General features: G+C 34.6%; 1 protein-coding gene and 1 long non-coding RNA gene across 5 annotated transcripts in view; both read left to right on the top strand.

Moving 5' to 3' along the window:
• Positions 1–23,917, top strand: part of LOC101735590 (BMP-binding endothelial regulator protein) — a 76,173-nt gene that overhangs the window by 9,822 nt on the left and 42,434 nt on the right. For all 4 annotated transcript variants that reach the window (XR_009974078.1, XR_009974080.1, XR_009974079.1 and 1 more), the window contains one exon: positions 14,620–14,800. Coding sequence is in view for 1 of the 4 variants with exons in the window: in XM_062670669.1 (XP_062526653.1) it covers positions 14,620–14,800 (181 nt within the window). In the remaining 3 variants the exon portion in view is untranslated. The remainder of the gene's footprint in view (positions 1–14,619; positions 14,801–23,917) is intronic.
• LOC134199540 (uncharacterized) lies at positions 13,005–13,600 on the top strand. Its single transcript, XR_009974083.1, has 2 exons — positions 13,005–13,036; positions 13,116–13,600. It is a non-coding gene; the product is annotated as an uncharacterized LOC134199540 (long non-coding RNA).

Raw genomic sequence — 23,917 nt, 5'->3', positions numbered from 1 at the left:
ATTTCGATTCTTCGTTACTCTGAAAAGGCTTAACGCCAATCTCGAACCAACTAAAATTCACCTATTGTCACTGTTAGCCTGGACTGCGTGTTTTGCTTACCACCTGTCTAATGTCAAGTTGCGGTCCGCTCCGGCTTCGCTCGGGTCTTTAACAAAAATTTCAACAACGTTGTTTTATTTTTCAAAATAGGCATAACTATAATAGTTAGATATATGCTGTCGCGACACTTTTTGTAATTAATAATGTGTTCTACAAAGTCGTAGTACATTATTTTATTCTATCATCAATTGTTTTCGCAGGGCACTCCTTGTAAAGAATATGTTAGGTAAATTTTAAACCCCGGGTTACATTATTGGAGTTTTAGTAAGGATCCTTAATTTTTTCAAAAAAGATTATATATAGCCTATGTCACTCGGGAATAGTGTAACTTCCAAGCAGTGAAATAATTTTTCAAATCGGTTCAGTAGTTTCGGAGCCTATTCAATACAAACAAACAAACAAATCTTTCCTCTTTGTAATATTAGTATAGATAATGAAACAATCAAGCGATCGGTCAGGAAATCGGCTTAGTGCACTTAAAAGCCGCTACCCGCAAGTGGATTTTGAATATAAAGACGTCTGTCATAAAGATTCAATCTAGTCAGTGGAATCCACGTTCTGTGGGTGAACTTCGGTAATAGTTTACTATCAGAGGTAAGCGTGTGAACAAAATACAGGGTACTTAAAAAATAATATTCATATGCTATTCATATACATATGTATTATTACAAGTGGGGCGTTCTGAGCTCGTGTGAATTATTTACGTGCACGGCAATGTAAAGCATATTTATACCCGTTTTACTAAATTCGGAGAATGTTAAATTTATTAAAATACATACTTTTGTTGCCACAATGTCATCTACATAATTTATTGTAAATTATGATTATTTGCAAGGAGTCTTTCCCCAGAAATAATATTGAATATACACTTGTTTATGAATTGTAATAATCTAACCAGGTGAAGGCGTGACGAGGTGAGGGCGTGGCATATTGTGGCGTCTCACACCCTTTTGAACAGTCACTGCCATACCGCCCGCCCTTTACAAACGACTCTGCTTCCTTGGAACATACACTTCAAATATCAAGGAATTACGTTTAAGTTAGGTGTGGTCTTAATACGGACGATCTTAAATCTCTTTTAAATGTCCTTATATTCTACCGTTACTACATTTTTACGAATACACTTCGTTTTTAAGGTAAGTTTTAAATAGATAGCATGTATTATTTTTACTGAAGTCACGAATGTTGATCGATATATCGATATTTGTATTAAATGTATTATGTATTACCATTGCCAAATATTTATAAGCCGTAGAGTATGCGTTATAGAATACAAAATAGTTAAGAAAATTATGAAATCCTTTAAATTTTTGTGTACTATTATCGAAAACAAATTTCAGACTGCAAAGATCACCTAGCTTCTGTATTGGCATCCTGAGCTCTGAGTTAATTTATTTAAAAAAAAAAACCAAAGCAAGAATTTTATTAATGATGTCCGATAATATTTTTATATCTAATAATAATTTCCGCATTTTTATAGTCATATCATTCGTAGTTTCTTCCCAATAGTGATAAATTATTTAAATGACACTTTATACGATTTTAATTTTACCTCGATGGACTACGAACGGTAGCAGTTTGGCTTTATAGCCAAATTCGAAGAAAACATTATTTTTAATGATACTATGAATTAATTAATACACGTCGAGACCAAAAAGGTGTTAATAACAGATAAATAGGCCTCGTCTTGTCATTGTATAAGTATAATTATTTTATTTCTTTATATCATTTTGGAACTCGCTCGATAGGCGTTAAGCTTATGAGATATAAGCATCATAACCTGGGAATTGGGCGACAAATATCGCCATTATACCTACTTCTTTTTTTAAATCAGTTCCACTTAATTTTTTTTTAATTTTTTTTGTTGCAGTCCGAAAAGTAGGATCAAGATAGCGTTAGATTTTAAATCACTATATACTCTTTTCATTCAGAGCTAAACCTTCTTTATGGATCTTTCGTTATTCAAAGCAAATAGAAAACCGATGTGGGACTCAGTTCTTATTTTTTATTGCTTAGATGGATGAGCGAGTTTACGAGTCAATCTGATAGTAAGTGGCTCATAGACATCAACAAAATAAATGCCATCATCCATCTTGACACGTGAGCTCTAAGTCTCAGGTCTATAGTACAACGGCTGCCCCACCCTCCAAACCAGAATGCATTACTGCTACGCGGCAGAAATAGGCGAGGTGGTGGTACCTACCCGTACGGATTGAAAAGACCTCACCTCTTAAACTTGTTTTTTTTTGCGAAAAACGAGCTGCTACTGGCTACTGCTAATGGCCCAACGAAGAGCTTATTAGACATTCACATTATTTTGAGAGTTTAGGTACAATTTAAAGATTCAAAGTCATAATTGATTACTTGTTCTATGTTTAAAATTTATATTGACAAGAAAATGAATATTCCATTACTCTATTTCAATAGACTATAGACTAAGTATATCAAACATCATGACAAGTAGGAGTGTTTATATAAAAAAATACCTAAAAATTTCTAAGGTAAGAGGAGCGAGCGGCCTTAAGCTTATTGCCTCAACAAATTAATTAAAAAACTATTTATGTTAATTAATTAACTTCATCTTATAAATAATTCAAGCGTATATTTTACAGTTACCTATGTACTTGTTATTTGGCATTTTGAAATTGCTAGTTTCCAACCCTAATTGTATAGTAGTAAACCTCTATATGGAATGATATATAAGATTATGATTTTGATCACTTGTCTCGGCTTACGTTTTAATATTGCTATAGGGTTCTGCTGTCCACTTAATAGCCAGTAACTCCGGGAGCTGGTCTGTCCAACTAAATCTCATTTGTACTAAGTACATTGCGCCCCTGGCGGGCGGAGGGTCTTTGGTTTGATACCCACATCAGTGTAAGTGAACAGTGTGATAAACAGGTTTGTATGAGCTTTGTCTTTTGTATGAGCAGCAGATATAAGAGATATAAAATATCAAATAAATCAATTATTAACACTACAGGTGAAAAAGATCATCATGTTTGCATTTCCATTTATTCAGAGTATGCCAGCAGAAAATAAAATCAGACATTGCATTAATGATTTCATGCAGACAATTTCTAATGTTAATAATTATTATGTCATGACACAATCAGAAAATATATTTTATACTATTGACATTAATTGCATGATAAAGAATAAATGTATTATTATGACAAAATCTAACAAATTCTATTTAGGTAGCTACAATTTTAGACAAGTAGCAAACTCGCTACATTATTTTTTACACATTTATCTAGCCATGAATTTGGCTAATCAACCTACTGCTTCTTTTGAGCAGAAAAAAAATATGACATCTATTAATTTGGAATCCGTTCCAAGTAATTTAAATTAATTACTAAGACAACAGAGTTTACCTCTTGCAGTAAATATGATTTATTTGGACACAGCCCATCAACAAATAATATTTCTTTGAAAACAACTGTGATCAACCTGGTGCATCAGAACTTACAAGGTTTGATGGGTAAAGAACTTGAAATTGATTTATTCCTAGATTATAATAAAGTCAATGTTCTATGTGTTACTGAACATTGGCTTAAAAAATATGAATTAAATTGTAATTTTAAAAATCACCAGGTTGTAAGTTCCTTCTGCAGAGAGAATGCTATACGAGGTGGCTCACTGATCATTGTTAATAAAGATTATAAATGTAAGGAACGTAGAGACATTGTGAGCCTCTCTGTGGAACGGATTATTGAAATGGCATGTGTAGAGCTTGAGCGATTCATTGTTGTAAGTGTGTACAGGCCCCCGAATTCGTTATATGATTTTTTTGAAAATATAATGGAACGTGTTTTATTAAAGCTTTCTGTTTCTAATAAACATGTTTTTATTTGTGGTGATTTTAATATAAATTTATTAGAAAATACAAATGCCACTATTAGACTCAGAACATTGTTAAAATCATATAACCTTAGCAATCTATTTTCAGAGCCCACAAGAATAACTAGCACATCGGCAACCTGTATAGATAATATTTTCACAAATGTAAAACCTTTACATAAATGCATTATTAATCATTTAAGTTCAGACCACAGTGGACAATTCTTATCTTTTAAAATTAAATCTGTTTCAGATGTTAATAGTACAAGAAAGCTACCGTTTGTTCCTATTAATATTAGACGTTTGGAGAAGCTTAGAGGTAAAGTTTTGGCAAAAATTCCGAATGTTTGTTATAGTGAAGATCCTAATGTTCATTACATGGATTTATTTAATGTTATTAATTCTGAATTTAGTGCCATCTTTACTTCTAAAACTCTGATCTTACATAATAAAAGATCATTCAATGAATGGGCGACTGTTGGAATTCACAAAAGTAGGCAGAGATTATACGATCTCTATCATGAAAAATCATATAATCATAATAAGTCATTTCATGAGTATGTCTCTAAATATTCCAAGCTGTTTAAAAAAGTCTGTACATTGGCCAAGTCATTGCACTTAGGCAATCTTATAAAAAATGCACCTGACAAAATTAAAATGACTTGGAATATCATTAATAGGGAGACTGGGAATGTCAGAAACAGCAATGCTGAATTAACTTTAAAAATCAATAATCGAATAATAACTTCTCATCAAGAAGTGGCCAGTGCCTTTGAGCACTACTTTGCTGATATCCCAGCTTCTACCACAAAATCTTTAATTTCATCTCCTACCGTCGCCGAATCATTACTGCAAAATCATGTTGATAAATGCAGTGTTAACTTTAAGTTCACAAATATTGATATAAAGGACATAATTGATACTTTCAAGCTCATTAATATTAAGAAAACTGGTGATTTATGGGGAATTTCAATTAATGTTATAAAATCCATTATTGATATAATTGCACCTTACCTTGCTACAATATTTAATGACTGTATTGATGGTGGTGTGTTTCCTGATCTAATGAAATATAGTAAAATAATACCTTTATTTAAATCTGGTAGTACTTTTGACCCCTCTAACTTTAGGCCCATTTCAGTACTACCTACATTGAGTAAAATTTTTGAAAAAATTATTCTGGAACAACTTTTGAACCACTTCAATTCCAATAACCTGCTTCATAACAAACAATATGGATTCACTAGAGGTCGGTCAACTATTGATGCAGGTGTAGATCTCATTAAAAATATTTTTCAGGCTTGGGAAGAGTCGCATAATGCCCTTGGGGTTTTCTGCGACTTATCTAAAGCTTTTGATTGTGTTGAGCATAATACATTGTTGAGGAAATTACACCATTATGGTATTAGGGGCGTTTCATTAGAACTTATTAAATCTTATTTATCCGGAAGAATCCAAAAAGTAGACGTTAAAGGAACCAGATCTTCCGGTGTCTTACTTAATATGGGTGTTCCTCAGGGTTCCATATTGGGTCCCTTCCTATTTCTTGTATATATCAATGATTTACCTAAGTTTATTGAAACCCGTCACGAGGTCGTATTATTCGCTGATGATACATCATTATTGTTTAAAATTAAACGACATTTGGAAGATTATGACGATGTGAATGATGCTATCTCGCGCGTGGTACATTGGTTTAGTGTTAATAATCTGTTATTAAATAACAAAAAAACAAAATGTATAAAATTTACCACACCTAATGTTAGACAAGTTGACACTAATATTACTGTAAGTGGAGAGACACTGGAGCTTGTGGATTCGACAGTTTTTCTTGGTATAACAGTTGATTCCAAGCTGCAGTGGGGTCCTCACATATGCAAGTTAGCGAGTAGGCTTAGTTCTGCAGCGTTTGCGGTAAAAAAAATACGAATGTATATTAATGAAGATACGGCACGCCTGGTTTATTTTAGTTATTTTCATAGTGTTATGTCCTATGGCATTTTGCTATGGGGCAATACTGCCGATGTCGAAACGATTTTCATCCTGCAGAAGAGGGCTATTCGTGCTATTTATAATATGCACCCGAGGGAATCCTTGAGGGACAAGTTTAAGGAAATCAAAATTCTAACTTTAGCGTCCCAATACATTTTTGAAAATTTATTGTACGTGCGTAAAAACATTGAAGAATTCCCCAGAGTCTGCGATTTGCACAATGTGAACACTAGGAACAAACATAGGCTTGCGTTGCCGGCGGCTCGAATTAAGAAAATAAGCAACTCTTTTAGGGGGCTGGGTGTACAGCTTTTCAACAAGATCCCACTAAACGTTCAACTACTACCTGTTCATAGATTTAAGAAAACTGTTAAGGAACGTTTGTGCAACAAGGCATATTATAAAGTTAAGGATTATTTACTAGATGGCACTACGTGGGAATGAGGCGCTCGCTCCTGGCCTTTTCATTTTTCATTATTATTATTATTATTTTTAATTGTATTTTTTGACTTGTTTTTTCTTTTATTGTGAATATTTCTATTTATTTAAAAAAAAGAAAATATTTGAGAAAAAACAAAAAAAAAAAAGCCCGCTGAGTTTGTTTCGCCGGTTCTTCTCAGGACTGTGGCTTTTTTTGGAACCGGTGGTAGAGTTAACATTGTTATTTGTATTTTGACATTCAACAAGTGTGTCATACTGACATCTAAGTTGAAATAAATGATTTTGAATTTGAATTTGAATCTGGGTGTGAAGTTTTTTTGTTTGTTTTATTGGCCTTGTAGGTAGACGAGCATACAGCCCACCTGATGGTGAGTGGTTACCGTTGCTCATGGACGTCAGCAATGCCAGGGGCAGAGCCAAGCCGCTGCCTACCGTAAAACATAGGTACATTTGTATATATTTAAACATATGTGTATCAATCACTGGTTACCGAAGTACAGCAAATTTTACTTTGGGGCCAGAAGAACGTGTGGGACTTGTGAGAAAAACCTACGGCTGCTTGGAAATCGGAATAGGACGATGTCTAATAATACAATAGCGCATGTAATTTGTAAACCCCTAAAAGCATAGTCTTTAGTCTTTTGCAACTTATATTGCAACCTTTTATTGAATCGCAAAGACTCTTAAATTCAACTCTGGACGTGTTCTTTATGACTAGAAAAATGAATGGCCCGTTTTATCTTGTATGGTTATAGATACAAAATCGTAACACGCGCTGTCTTTATGTCGAAATGAAGCTGCACTCGTAACCGTATTACGCAGTGTAATTACTGTAACGGTGTTATTAATAAATGCGGTAATTTACGAATAGTTATGCTATGTATTTTTGAATAGTCAATTCAGGTCCATAAATCTAGAATTTTTTTTTTTTTTTATTGCTTACATTGATGGACGACTTTACAGCCAACCTGGTGTTAAGCAGTTACTGGAGCCCATAGACATGTACAACGTAAATGCGCCACCCACTTTGAGATATAAGTTCTAAGGTCTAAATATAGTTACAACGGCTGCCCCACCCTTCAAACCAAAAGACATTAGTGCTTCACGGCAGATATAGGCGGGGTGGTGGTACCTACCCGTGCGGACTCACAAGAGATCCTACCACCAGTAAAAAGTAGAACACGATTTATGTATTGTTTGTTATAATTTTTGTAACAAAAATTATTTGTATAAATAACTAGGATTAAATAAAAAAGTTGGCAAAACCATTTTCATGATGGCGACAACTTAAAATCAAGTGGGCTGGAGTTCGTCCTATCCACCCATTTAGAACAATAAAAAAGAGAATCACAAAATTCATCCGGGTTTTAAAATTTGGTGCATACTTCAGCACTGAATATGTTTTATTGGTTAGGCATATTTCTTTCAAACGTGCTTGCTAGCATAACAGACACAGACGTCAAACTTAGCCCTGAAATTAAAATTGAGATGAATTATAAACCCACGGAACTCCTGAAAAAAATCTAGTACGTATTACGTACAAAATGCGTAGCTATCTACGCATGTAGGTATTTTGTTTTCATTTAAGTGTTAATGTGAATGTAAACATTTTCTTGCTAAATTTTTTTTCATCAAAATACACTACTGTAAATTCTAGTTTCCAGATTTTATTAAATGTTTATGAAAAATACGAGACTCAGTTATGACCTGCTTGTACTTTGTGTACAGTCAACATTTACGTATTTAGAGTCCTAATGGACATGTTGTGTTCGTACACTGTTAATTCAATTAGTCGACTGTGTTACTTTAGCCCGTCAATCAACAGTATTCATTGTTTTTACGCTTCAGTGCTCTCTTTATTTGGGTCAATGTAGTCTTTGATTGGACTTTTTGGCGGGAACGCATGAGTGAAGTTAGATGAATTCTATTTTGTTAATATAATGTTTCTTCTAATTTAAATATGTAATATTGACTATTTAGTATCCGTAAAAGTGCACCAATGCGGGAATAAGAAACAAGTTCTCTTGACGTGGTTTCTTGGGTCGTTCCAAGTCCCAGTAAAATTTCAAACTTTTATTGTCATATTATTTAAAATTATTTCAACTAATTTAATTACAGTTCAATCCAAAACGACATCGTTTCGTTTTATTTCCCGTTTTATTATAAAAATACTTGGCTTTATGACCTTTGTTCCTTTTGCTTGTTCAATTAAACAAAGCATAAAAGATTTGCTTGATCGCCATTTGCCTCGTTTTTCTAATGGTTATTGTTCCTGACTAATAAAGGTCTGTAAAGGACTGTTTAAATTTCTGATACAGTCAATGTACATGTTCGTTACATATAGCTTTTCATGGTAATTAGATTCGAGGTTTTGATTCTATACGGGAAACGATTTGCTTCTTTATCCAGTTACCATATTTCAAGATATGCCATTTTGGAAATTTTGGTTAACTTTTTCACTATTACGTATGACCGAGATTAATCTGTCTGCAAACAATAGTTTAATTATGAATTCATTTTCAATATTTGCTAAAGATAAATCGCGGTGCGGTGGCATAATGATAATCGTTCTATGTGGAGATTATGAACAAATGTATGTATGTTAAGGTTAATTTGTACTAGAACTCGTTGCTGTTAGTTCGACTTTTAAATGTTCGTTCAGAATGTTTGATTAAAAAAATATATATTTTGACTCCATTGCTATGCTAATGCTACTGGTTGTACTAAAAGCTCGGATCCTGGCCGATTAAAAAAAAGATCTACCATCTCACTTATTTCTGCAGCGAAGCAGTTACGCGTCCGGTTTGAAAAGTAGGACAGCCGATATAGTTGCAATATATATTGAGATTACCTTATGTCTGAAGGTGGATGACGGGATTTACGTTATAATGCACGTGTAAAAACGAAACTATTGGATACAGCTTACGAAGATATCTATTGCAATTCAGCAATTTGTAGTTTTATTTAATAGGGGTAGTGAAAAAAATATCATTTGTTTTATTGGATGTTTGAACGAAACCGGACATAAAGCGTTCGCATGTTAAAGCCATGGCGTCTTTCTTGTACAACAGCACTCGCGAAACCATTTCACGAGTGCGTCTCGGAGGTGTCCCCTGCGATCATCGAACCTGCTCAGAAAAACCTGATCTTGTTTCTCTCCGTCCGTGTACAGTTAACCACGGAGCATTAAGTAATCGGAGCCGAGAGCGACGCGATAATGTTGCGCACGCGTGAAATATATCCAAGCGTTTTTATTGCGACCGCGTTCCGCTCCCGGACTGGTATGCGCGTGTCTCTGAGCCGAAGAAATTCTGTGGACGAGTGGTTTGCCTCACGGCGACCTTGCCGCGCACGCAGCCTTCGCCCGCGCCCGCGCTCCTCGCATCCGTCGGTGGCTCCTCCGACGCTGCCTCCGTGAAAGTAGGTGACGCAGCGACACCCGCCATACTGCTGCGATATCCGACTCATACTCGCAGAAACGCTAGAATCATATTATGCAGGCCCTTTGCCAAAGTTTACTGCTTTTCAGATTAATCTTGATTCCAATGGCTGGCAAACGACACTATGTGTCACATACTAAGCTGCAGATTGTTGAAAGTTAGGTTTGTCGTTTTGAATAGACGCACGATAAACATGTTAATGAATTGTGAAATTTTATACGATGAATATATCGTTTAATGATTTAGTATACAAAAGAAAAGTGTGTTTAGTTCTATGGGCTTGACATGAACTATAACAAAACTGCAACGATCGTAAAATGTTCGTTCCCTAAGTTTCTTGCGTTGAAAGTCAAACGAGATATCAAAGCAAAATAAGCTTAATTAGATTGAACAAAAAGCGACAATATATCACGAATTGATTAAAATGTTTTATCGTTCAATTGGAGCGGTCAATCTCGTCAACATTTTATATCAGTGTAGGAGCATACGATCGATCTACAAATATTTTACGTACGTATATTTTTATTAATCATGTTTTTGTCGACATCTATAACTATAGGTCACAACTGTGGACTATTTCGTAATGTAAATAAATAAATTATTATTATACTGTCCTATTTGTTATGTGGTTGTTTTAAAATGATCAAGTTAAAAACGTTCAAACGACAAAGAACGTAGCTTTATTAATGTTTGACTCACGAACAATTTTACCTTATTAGTAGATCTATGATATAGATAAATACATTCGATCTGTGATATTTATTGAAAATATCTTGCCTCATGAATTAGACATGCAATTAACTTTATGTTCAACGCTGAAGAAAAATCGTGCGCTAGTTTACGTCGATATGTGGGATTGTTGAGGGCTTCACGCAAAAAAATAAATACCGTGATACGTAATGTCGTTGATTAAGCGACATTGATTCAATACCCCGATGAAAAAGTTAACACGCTTAAAACAATATGCTATTTATTTGGTTGGATTTTTAATTACCCTGATAGTAAAGTATGGGAACTTGTTCATATAACGCCACATTTTTTAATTTTTTTTATTACTTAGTTTGGTGGACGAGCTCACAGCCCATCTGGTGTTAAGTGGTTACTGGAGCCCATAGATATCTACAACGCAAATGCGCCACCCACCTTGAGATATAAGTTCTAAGGTCTCAGTATAGTTACAACGGCTGCCCCGTCCTTCAAGCCGAAACGCATTACTGCTTCACGGCAGAAATAGGCAGGGTGGTGGTACTTATCCGTGCGGACTCACAAGAGGTCCTACCACTAGTAATTACGCAAATTATAATTTTGCGCGTTTGATTTTTATTACACGATGTTATTCCTTCACCGTGGAAGTCAATCGTGAACATTTGTTAAGTACATATTTCATTAGAAAATTTGGTACCTGCCTGCGGGATTCGAACACCGTTGCATCGCTAGATACAATTGCACCGGACGTCTTATCCTTTAGGCCACCACGACAATTTAATTAATCCTATCTTCTACTGCTACTACTGTCACTTCATTGTTAAAACCCTATTTATTACATAATTAAAGTGACTTCGATTACAAAGCGAAATCCGTTACCGACGACAATTCTCATTATAAGTAAAATAAAAACGTACTTACCATCTTCGAAGAAATATGGCTTTTCGAATAATTTGTTGAAACTAAACAATCGACAATCGAATGCTTACGGAGACGTTCCAGGATTAAGATGGCGACACACGAATCTTGGAACGTGTCGCTTTTGTCTTTCATTTCTTGTCAGTAGCAATCACATTGTGAGATTAGCCAACAACGAGTGATGTATTCCAATAGGAAGATACAAGTACGTGCGGCGTCTACAGATTTTAAAGTTAGTACATAGTTCTTAACATTAAGTATAAACATTGAACGTGCGATAAATAAACATGAATAAATTTATAATGTGCCTGGGTAATATTGAACTTACATCCTTTTCCGTTAAGGTCCGTTTTTGTACTGGAATATAATTGAACTTTTCCTTTTTTTTTACTAAAGGCATAGATAAAAATTGATCGCCTTTTTTGTTTTATGTTGTTTGTGGGCTTGTACATAATATTGATGTCTTAATAAATTGATACAGCAGTTGTCTTATGTAAGCCCCTACAAATTGAAATGCAATTAAACGAAACCAGAATTTTAAAGTTATTTTAGTTACGAAAGTAATAAAAATATTAATAAAAAATAATTATTTGCAATGCTTTATGAAATTACTTGATGTAATTTTTTTTTAAGTATATAAACGTTGCTACAGAAAATTGATGACTCATTATGATTTCAAAATTATTTCGCGAACAAACATATCACTTTTTATGAACCGTCATGAGTTTTTGAAAAAAAAACGCGTTCCGTGTCTGTCGAGTTTACCGTTGACGCCGTAACTTATTAACTGTCTCATTTAGTTTTATCATAAAGATTGTACTCAACTGTAATTCAATTAGGTTTTTTGCGCATACATTTTTTTTTGCTTTGGAACTAACCGAACGCATTAACAAGGAGGATCTGAAACCGGAACCAAAATAGATTCTCAGTATTTGTATTTGGAACTGAAAAGAGTGAACTGTCGGATCGCGATTCTGAACGATTCAAAAGAACGAACGAACACGTTTCTGTATGTGGTTTATATGAATCACTTTTTGTTGCATCGTGTTATTATTAATGAGTTAATGTTATATGTCCGAGTACTCGAGGTCAACGTACTAGTGGAATGCTGTAAAAAAAAATGCGCTAAGGAAGGACATCAGTCGAGCTCTATCTGTAGAACTAATATTTTACTACGACTTCGGGGTCATTAAAATCTCTGATTGGTTTTGAATAAATAATTAAGACATGACGCTTATGTGTTCAATAATACTCTGGTTCCAAGAATATTTGAACGTTCGTTGTTTCTCAGTTATTTTTGTGAATAGCATAAAAATGTACATAGTTTTCGGTATGAAAACCAACCGGTTAATATTTGGAAACATAAAAATGTTAATCATATCTTTGTTGCACGAACACTCCGTATTTTATTATTATAAAAAGTTTTATTTAAAATAGATATATAAGATATATAGAGAAATGAGAATATAAGGATAAATGACAGATGAAGCATAATGTTACCAAATTAAAAAAAAATCAAGCAATAAAAAAAAATCGAAAATTGTGTTATTCAATGACAACATGACTCCTGGAATTTGTTTTATCGTAAATTATTGCGGTATAAAATAATTCTATATGCCAAATCCTGGTAATCTGATGGTATAAATATTCAATTAGTCGTTATTTTCTGCCTACAGGTTCTCGTTACAAGAAATGATTCATATCAATCAGCTAAGCTCGACGTTCGGACCGATCTATTATCACGATATTAGAACCAGCAAAAGTAATGGTCACAACAGATTAGTCTCAGTGGAACATGACCGTTTTCGAAAACTGGCTGATGCTGACATTAGTTATACAGTCGAAAGAACATAACTTATAGCAATTTGTGGTTTTCGATAATCTCAGCCACTTGGTTATTTTTATCCGGAAAGTGTAAAATAAAATGGCCATTTGTTCTTTTGTGCGCATCATAGCATTTCATTTATAACTGTTCGTAATACATACAAAACTAGTAACAGAAAAAGCAGATACATTGAGTAATATTGTGGTTTCAATAAACGAATCACGTTTTCTAAGCTCATCAGTCCCTCTAATGAAAAAAATCCCACATAAATTTTTGTCTGTTGGTTAAATAGAGTTATGTTGTTAAGAGCTGATTAATAAAATCAAATACTAAAAACCTTGTTTATTACTTTAAGCTTTACGTAATCGAAATACCGTAAACATTTATCACGTGAATCTAAAATTGGGTTCGGTGGGTGTGTTTTACAAATTAAATTCTATCATCTAGCACATTTTTTTAAATCGACCCGTTGCGATACATTTACTTGTCTGAAGCTTGAGAACTGTGTAGTTTTTAAATAAGCATAATATGTTTTTCGATGTGTCTTGTAATCGCGGTACGTTGGTAAGAATTCAAAGATAATTTATACAATTAATTGTAATTATTCCATGATCGGTAGATAAAATCGACTTTGTATCATTAAGTTTTGTTGCTGACTGGACTTTAAAATTAATCTAATACACAACAATCAGAAATGTACACAACGTCTTTGATAATTTTTTGTGCAATAAATTCTGTGTAGTTATTCTGCAAATAAATATGAATACTAGGTATGTAAATCAAATGGGGCTCATTTGTCATCTGTCTTAATACAATTTAAATCAGACCTTAAAGTCCTTAAACATTTTGATGTGGCAATAACGGTTTTCTTTATGTAATAAAAAAAACAAATCAACAAAAAATATAATCTGTGTAATTACTGGTTGGGAGTATTTATTATATTGGGCAATACAATTCGGCCTATATCTGCTCAGAAACAGTGATGATGATACGTTCCAACATGCAGGGTGGGAAACGATTATACTGCACAATTAAGGCTTAGACCTCATAAGGGTGGGCGACATTCACATTCATATTGTCTACGAGCTCCGTATCTTTTTTTATTTTATCTATTACCGTTGAACTTGAATTATTTCCAGTGATCAAAGGCAATATTTAAATGGCCGCTTTTATGTACCCAACAATTTTAATAAGGCCATAGTTAATGGGAATCGATGTCTTAACGTTGGTAAATCGCATCAGCGCTATGTTAAAATTAGAAACTTACTGTACCTACTTTCGATCGAAATGCTTTTTTTTTCTTTTTTTTTACCTATGTAAATTTAGTACTAAAATCTTGATTCTTATTGTTGAAGGTGTTGCGCTCGTGTGGCGTGGCGCGAGGGTGTGATGCAAGGGAGGCGGAGCAGCGGGTGCCGGCGCCGCGAGTAGACGCGAACATGCGGGCACCGTGCCGCACCGCATACGCCGCATGTCTCCTACTGCTCGCCGGAATCATCTCCAACAGCCCTGTAGACGCTTCTTCCGCTGTTATTAGTACGTATACACCTTTTATCAGTGGTGGATTTACACTAGGGGCAGTCGGGGCTAATGCCCAGGGCGGCAAAATATTAAAAGAAAAACATTTTTTTTTCTTATCAAGATTACTCAATATAATTAATTAATTATATTAATTTATAATAACATTTTCTTTTCAATTGATAATTCAAGAAATTCAATTCATTCATCAATTAATTATTTGTGAATTATAACTTGGGCACTTTTGGTAAAAATTAATAATCAAAATGATTAAATCAATTTATTTCCTTGAAATTTAAAATAATAATCGATTTTTCTATTTTCTGTAATTAAAGAAATTTAATTAGTTTTTTTTTATGTAATTTAATTATGGGTCACCCTTAGTGCAAATTTTATAGTTGTTAGAAAAAAACAAATATTTATTTATGTTTTTGGAATATATGATAAAGTTTTCGCAATAAATTAGTTATTTTAATTTTGAAAAATAAAATATATAAACTATAAGTTTAGGCAAAATACCAGTATTGGGGCGGATTTTTTTCCGATATCCAGAAGCGGCATCAAGCCGGCCCTGCCTTTTATTGTAGAACGTGATTGAACCTTTTCATCACAGAGCCTCTTAAGTGCGATACCGAAGGTTTTATAACGTTTAATTTTTTTTGCTTAGATGGGTGAACTAGCTCACAGCCCACCTGGTGTTAAGTGGTTACTGGAGCCCATAGACATCCACAGCGTAAATGCGCCACCCACCTTGAGATACAAGTTCTAAGGTCTCAAGTATAGTTACAACGGCTGCCCCACCCTTCAAACCGAAACGCATTACAGCTTCACGGCAGAAATAGGCAGAATTAAAAATAATTAAAAAAAACCCTATTTCTCTACACTATACATCTCACTATGTGTTGTGTATTCACGGCAGCTCACAGTGGCCAGCTGTATCTTAATAGAAAAGGGAACTCGTAGAAGCTTAGTTTCGTAAATAATTCGTCATGAATTAATACGTAATATTATAATACTGAAATCATACCGATAGTTTTATCTTAAGGAATGTGAAGACGTCTTTGATTTCGCATATTATTGAAATACTAACTAGTTTGAACGAATTTGTATGTAAATAGTCGATAAAGGTAATTTAGAAGTGGAGGTCGTATATGTTTTAACGACAGTGAGTTTTGCGATTGGCAGCCTGCCTATCGCGATCTCCCTTTAAAAGCGGAAGTCCATTTTGGGTTGTGGCAGTATGGCGGACCTAAGAGCTCTTATTTTCTGATAATAGTCAAACTCAGGATCCTCAAACTTTTATACGGAAAATACAAGATACGAATTTATTCAAGTATTTGTTTGTAAATTTAAACAATCAAAGTTTTAACTGAAATCGTCGTGGCCTAAAGGATAAGACGTCCGGTGCATTCGTATCTAGCGATGCAACGGTGTTCGAATCCCGCAGGCGGGTACCAATTTTTCAGATGAGATACGTACTTGACAAATGTTCACGATTGATTTCCACGGTGAAGGAACAACATCGTGAGATAAAACTGAAACCCGCAAAATTATAACTTGCGTAATTACTGGTAGTAAGTCCTCTTGTGAGTCCGCACGGGTAGATACCACACCGCCCTTCCTATTTCTGCCGTGAAACAGTAATGCGTTTCGGTTTCAAGGGCGGGCAGCCGTTGTAACTATATTTAGACTTTAGAACTTATATCTCAAGGTGGGTAGCGCATTTACGTTGTAGATGTCTATGGGCTCCGGTAACTACTTAACATCAGATGGGAAGTGAGCTCGTCCACCGATCTAAAAAAAAGGCAAATGAAACAATATCAACAACACACATGTATCTACAGCCTTCTATCAGATCGGTTTGACTCGTGATGTTTATAACAAGCACGCTAAGTTACACACAATGAAACTGACATTGCGTCCACAGTTACTTGTTGCACAACAAGGCATGCTCGACGACAATATCTCACTTGTGAAACTGTAATCACAACGCTACTTCACACATAGATCATACGTCCGTTCACCTATTGATCGTTGACTCTTACAAAAATTGTTTTGTCCTCCAAGTTGGAATACACGAGTGAGCATTAAGAAAGACAAACTTATGAATACGTTGATGTATAAAAAATTACTAATTTCCGATTATTGCAGTTTAAAATTGCGTTCGAATTTCAATTATTTAAAGAAAAGCAATTTAATCAAAGTATTTAAATTTATTTGTAACTACATATATATTATTGTAATTCTTCTGTAGTTGTGTTTGTCACAGCTCCCCGTAAGCAACTGAAATGTCTTTGATGTAATGTTTCGTATGTGTTTGACTAGGTCCCTGGTTCGCTTATGTTTATAATTGGGCTCGGTAGATAACACTGCCATCGGCTTCTAGTTTTTTGTTTGTCATCAAGTCAAGAGTGGGTATGTTATGATAGATGAAAAATTTACGTCTCGTCTCGACCTTCGTAAAATCCGTTCTAATTGATTGTCTACGTGGAAAAAGCAGTTTCTATACAAAACTAAAGTCAATCGGTTAATAGCTTCGGAAGTCTCGTGTTGAGTGAGAAGTATTTTGTAAGTTATAAATTACTCGGATTTTTTCAACCATTCGATACTTCAAAATTAAATTAAAAAAAATCGAAAGTTAATTCACAGATTAAGTTTTAGAATTAAGTTACAGCTTTTGTTCAAGAGATTACCAGTCGCCTATTATCGTTCAATTTAAATTCAAACTGTCTATTAAAATGGCAACTTCTATGGTATACTTTAACCCATATCATTATTGTTCTTTATAAGTCAGTTGAGAAAGGTGAAAAAAAATACAAGCACGAGTTTCTTTTACGTCAAATTAATTCAACCGTTGTAGACACCGAAGCCTCAATTGTATTGTATAAAAGGCATCCCCATCATTCAAACTGGAACTGGAAAATACTGGTTCGCGGTAGTAATGGGCAGGATCGTGATGCCCACCCGGGCGCCGTTACAGTACGTCTTGCCATTCGTAAATGACAGTTGATGCTCACAGGTCGCTGGTATAATGTTCAAATAACTCTTGCTCATTATTTGATTAATCCCTTAGTAGCCTTTTACGATACCCACGGGAAGAGATAGTTGGTGGTCAACTGTCCTGGGTCTACAAGCCCGTGTGACACGCAGCGTTACTATTGCGTGACATTGCGTGGAAGTGACCATTTAGTTTATTTTGCGGGTTCTTGAACTAACTAGCACTACAAATTATATTTAGCTTACGAAATGTAAACTGTTTTTAGTTTATGACTATGTACGTATTTCCTTTTTTAGCCGCGGTAACGATTGTCCCTGTTAGATATTGTTACAAAAGTAAGCGATAAGATGATGACATCTCTTTTACGTCTTTCTGACTGATGACACATTTCATTATCTAAAGCTTTGCTATTTTTATTATTACTAGTGGTCCCCCGATAGTCGAAATTCGACTATAATTAATTGAAATTTTATGCTTGTACACTGTTATGATTCTATTGTCAAAGATTATTTTACTTACGTAATCACAGATTTCGCCAAGACTACACTTTAGACAAATATTAATAATGACAACCAATATATTATTATTATTATAATCTCTTCTCAATTTGACCATAGATTATAAGCAATAAGAAAAGTTTAACAATTAGAATGCGTGTGTGTGTCAAATACATGATAGTGTGCGTAATGTTTTCTTTATTGATTTAATGTATCTTTTATGCATTATTTAAAAAAAAAAATTAGCAATGTGCACTTCTTCTCCATATTCTCTATAAGTGTGGAAAATTTCATACTCGTCCGTCCGCGCAATTTTCGTAAAAAGGGTTACAAAGTTTTTGCTTCACGTATATAGTAGTAATATATAGATACTACTTATAAATCAACTTATTTACCTTAATAGTTTAAGATAGTCGATTAAAGAAAAAGTTAAGTTAATGAAACGTTTCATCAGTCGAAAGACGCAATAAACAACACCAAATTACACAAAGTGATAAAAATATCAGCAAGTCGTCTTGTATTAATTAGTAAAATGTTTTTCATGACGGTATATAGTCTTTCATTATCTTTGAACAGGATCACAGTGGCAAAAAAATATCCAAATCCGACACAAAATTATCTTTAATACTATAGTCGTCGTGGCCTAACGGATAAGACGTCCGGTGTATTCGTGTTGAGCGATGCACCGATGTTCGAATCTCAGGCGGGTACCAATTTTTCTAATGAAATACGTACTCAACAAATGTTCACGATTGACTTCCACGGTGAAGGAATAACATCGTGTAATAAAAATGAAACCCGCAAAATTATAATTTGCGTAATTATTGGTGGTAGGAGCTCTTGTGAGTCCGCGCGGGTGGGTACCACCGCCCTGCCTATTTCTGCCGTGAAGCAGTAATGCGTTTCGGTTTGAAGGGTGGGGCAGCCGTTGTAACTATACTGAGACCTTAGAACTTATATCTCAAGGTGGGTGGCGCATTTACGTTGTGGATGTCTATGGGCTCCAGTAACCACTTAACACCAGGTGGGCTGTGAGCTCGTTCATCCATCTAAGCAATAAAAAAAAAATTAAAAAAAAAAACTGCTATGCCGTGTGCTAATTAGGGTATGTATTTTCGTGTAAGCGAATATAGGATTTGGGGCATAATGGCCCGCCTGCTTTACAATAATTAAGTTAATTATTGAAAAAAATTATGTAGTGTGGTAATCTCAATAATTAAAAAGTACTGAGACTTAGAACTCCTGTCTCAAGGTAGGTGACATTTACATCGTTATTGTCTATGGGATTCCGTAACAACTTAACACCAGTAGGGCCGTGAGCTCATTTAAGCAATACAAATATAAGAAGAAACTAACATAATTAATTTTATTATGAATCTCAATAATAACTTTCTAAAATCAATCTCCTATAAAAAATTTATATATTAAGAAACGACCGGTTATATTTTTTTATAATCATTTTACACAAACACTGCGTACTTATAATTTTGAAGTTGAAATACTGCAATCAAACAGCACGTAAAGTGGTTAATGCACCATATATTTTTAATATTTACATAATTGTATATCGCTTACCGGAATAATAACATTTAGCGGTTAATGGAACATTACAGCAGCACTTGTCCAGTCTGAAAAGCCTTTATTAACAGAATGACCGCGCGATTTCGAACTGTATCTCAAGGGTATTAAAATCATTAATTTACAGAATATTTAAAAAAACCATAACTAAAGCGAAAATCTCATTAGCTATCTCCCAAAAGGCATTTAAAAAGTTGTATTTAATTTAAAAAGTATTGATTCAAGTAAACAAAGCTTAATTGGAAAATGCCAGTTTCACTGATTGTACTAAAATATGACTGAGAATATCGGTACATATATAATTGGATGTAAGAGACTTTGCCTGTGTCCCTGGCATTATTGATATCATGAGCAACTTGCTTACTTTCCATCAAACAGTATGCTCGTCTGATTACAAAAGTAACAAAAAAGAACACAATTTTTATTATTATTATATTTTACATTTGTTACCTATATATAGTACATCAGATTATTGGGCTACGTCATCATATCCGTAAACATTACTACAAAATAAACTGCTCTTAAATTATGAAATTCGCTCGGACCAATAAGGAAGCTCGTTTTATAAATCGAACTGAATGTATATGCCGTATTCATAGCAGCTGTGCTGTGGAGGTCAAGTTCAGTGTCAATTATTACTGAGCTGCCTATTGACATTGATGCTAGATTGAATAGCTTATCTATCGTTCCTTATCGATTCAACACTCTTCTGTAACTTATTCTAAGGACAGCCGTGACACGAATAAAATTATTTAACTAGTCAATTATTTTGATTACACTTGTTTCATCATTCTCGATTCGATTTGAAATCATGAATTTTTAAAGTTTTTTTTTTCTGTTGCTAGCACACATTAATTCGCGATGCTATAATCGGAGTATTTTTGTAAATAAAAGCGTTATGCGTAATATTTATGACACACGTCCGCGTACCTTTAAATGATTAATTACGTGGCATTCCTTATTTCTTGAAAGGTTTCAATTTTAATTTAATTCTAAAACGATATATATGTATTACTATCTCATTTTTTAAATGACTATTTAGCTAGTTATATATTCGTTTACCTTGAACATTGCTGGTTGCTATGTGAAATGATAATATGTAAATTCGACTTCTATACTTGAAGATATAGAAATCGGTCAACATGGATTTTTTTAAACTCATAATTTATCATGTAAATCAAACACAACAGTTGTTCACAACAGAACCGAATTATTTGTAATCGATTAGATTAGTTGCTCTAACCTTGTATAATAACTAAATATTGTATGGATAAATATTCGACGTAGAACCCATTATATGTAGGAATGTTATGTCAGACGAACACGTATTAATTACATACGAAAATATTTACGTTTTGGGCAGCAGTGTGTGTTGCGACCGGTGCTAGTGGCACTGGCGCCCGAGATGACTACGTAATAAGAATGCGGATCCGTGGTTCTAAATCAAGGTAACATGTGAACAAACGGCCGCTGCTTCGATACACGGAACGGCGAGTGTCATCTATTCACTGTTCACTTGATTTTTATTTGACACAATTTATATAAGACCTAGTTTTGGTGATTTGTTTTTTTATTGTATTTTTTATTTAACGTCTGTCTGGTGTAGTGGTAAGTGACATGGTCACTACACTAGGGGGTCGCGGGTTCGAATCCCGCCAAGGGAAGATATTTGTATGATAAATATAAATGTATTTTCCAGGGTTATGGATGTATATTAAATATATGTATGTGTATAATAAAAATCTTACATTTATTTCCGTTATCTGGTACCTGTAACACAAGTTCTTTACGAACTTATCACGGGACCAGTTAACGTGGCGTGATTGTTAGTAAAATATTGATTGATTTATTTATTTATTATTTATTTATTGGCTAATATGGATATGCGAGTTTACGACTCACTCGATGTTTGGCGGTTACAGGAGGCTATAGACAATATGACTTAAATACCACCGCTCATCTTAAGATATTGACATCTCGACTACATTGGAATAACGGCTATAATAGGCAGGACCATGGTACCAATCCGTGCAGTCTTACAATACTTGTTACACTTTCGATAAAAATTCAAGTTGTAATGTAGTTATTACAGTAAATATATAAAGCACAAAAGATTTTGTTAATAAGTAAAGCATAAATAATTACGTTCTGAGGCAAAATTTACTTAGTAATTTTTATGTAGATATGCATAAAATTTTGTAGTAAATATATGATGGTATGAAATCATGAGATTTTTTTTTTGTTATTGCTTAAATGGGTGGACGAGCTCACAGCCCAGCTGGTGTTAAGTGGTTACCGGAGCCCATAGACATTTACAACGTAAATACCGCCACCCACCTTGAGATACGAGTTTTAAGGTCTCAGTATAGTTACAACGGCTACCCAACCCTTCAAACCGGAACGCATTACTGCTTCACTGCAGAAATAGACAGGGTAGTAGTGGTACCTACCCTTGCGGACTCACAAGACGTCTTAACGCCAATAAATATAGATAGACGAGACAGCAATACAAGACCTCTCACTGTTTGTAATCTCTTCTTTAACCAATGTGTCCACTCTATGTTTCTCTTCATATGCACTCTATTCTTTTCGGTGTCTTGACTTTCGCATTCCTTCCTTGCCAGCTGTTTTAACCAGATCATCGGTCCACCTGATTGGTTATCTACCCACGTTACGACGTCCAGTACGAAGTTAATAGAGAGAATAAATTTACAAACATAAAGAATAAATGTAGAAGTTTTTTTTTATTAATGAATTAAATCATTTCATAAAAGCTTCGCAATTATACAAGAATTCGGCGTGACGAGGTATTTATTATAGCGTTGATTAGACAACTTCGTGGATGTGGGTCTCATTGGATACGAAAACAAGAAAATTATATTTAACGTTTCCAAGCAAATCGCGCCTGTTCATAGCCTCATGAGCATTGGTAAAATTTAGAGGTCACTTAAATTTTTTAATGATTAACGAACATATAACCAATGCCTCTGCAACCTCTTCTGTTTAAGCTCTCAGTCTTAACTGATCACTAAGGGAACAATTATTATTATTATTTTTTTAATTGCTTAGATGGGTGGACTAATTGACAGCCCGACTGGTGTTAAATGGTTACTGGAGCCCATAGACATTTACAACGTAAATGCGCCACCTTGAGATGTAAGGTCTCAGTATAGTTACAACGGCTGCCCCACCCTTCAAGCCGAAACGCATTACTGCTTCACGGCAGAAATAGGAGGGGTGGTGGTACTTACCCGTGCAGACTCACAAGAGGTTCTACCACCAGTTAATTAACCAGTAATTAACTTTTGTTTCTTAATTCTTTATCTTTTTACCTATGACTATGATGTATTTATTGGTGATGATTTTGTGATAAAATGTTGGCTCCTCATATGTTCTTCGTTTATCGATTAAATTTACTATGCTACCAATCGATGTTCTAATATTTGGTGCCGCGATTCGAATGTGCTATCCAGTGACGCAGTATTTGCCACGTAACTATCGATTAGTATTAGTTTCATTCGGTTTCCCACGCAGGTTGCATAAACCGCAACTCCTCCGCACTTCACGTGGTCACTTTGGCGTTGCATTTGCAACGTGCATGATTCCTATCAATGAACTATTTGCGCAACACACCATTTCTGCTCGCTGATCCAAAATTATCTTCTAGTTGACATTCCTTGTTAGTTTCGATTGATATAAAGTAATTGGGTAGTTGACTTACCTCGTATACGTTAATAAACCAAAAGGCTCAGTGAGCAGAAATCTATGCTAATATTATAAAGCTGAAGAGTTGGTTTGTTTGACCGCGCTAATCTCAGGAACTACTGGCCCGATTTGAAAAATTCTTTCAGTGTTAGATAACCCATTTATCGAGGAAGGCTATAGTAGCCTATAGCGTATAACATCACTGTAAGGCATGAATACAAGTGGAGCACCAATAAAGATAGGTTCAAAATAGGGATTTAAATAGCTCCTTAACCTTTAACGTAAATGAAGTAGGGGTAAAATTTAGCGTTATGCCAAAGTAACTACACCATGCGGACGGATTCGCGGTCAAAAGCT

The sequence above is a fragment of the Bombyx mori genome, chromosome 10, assembly GCF_030269925.1.
Source record: "Bombyx mori chromosome 10, ASM3026992v2".
NCBI lineage: Eukaryota > Metazoa > Arthropoda > Insecta > Lepidoptera > Bombycidae > Bombyx > Bombyx mori.
The sequence above is the reverse complement of the archived record's forward strand: the minus strand, read 5'-3'. Positions and strand labels throughout refer to the sequence as shown.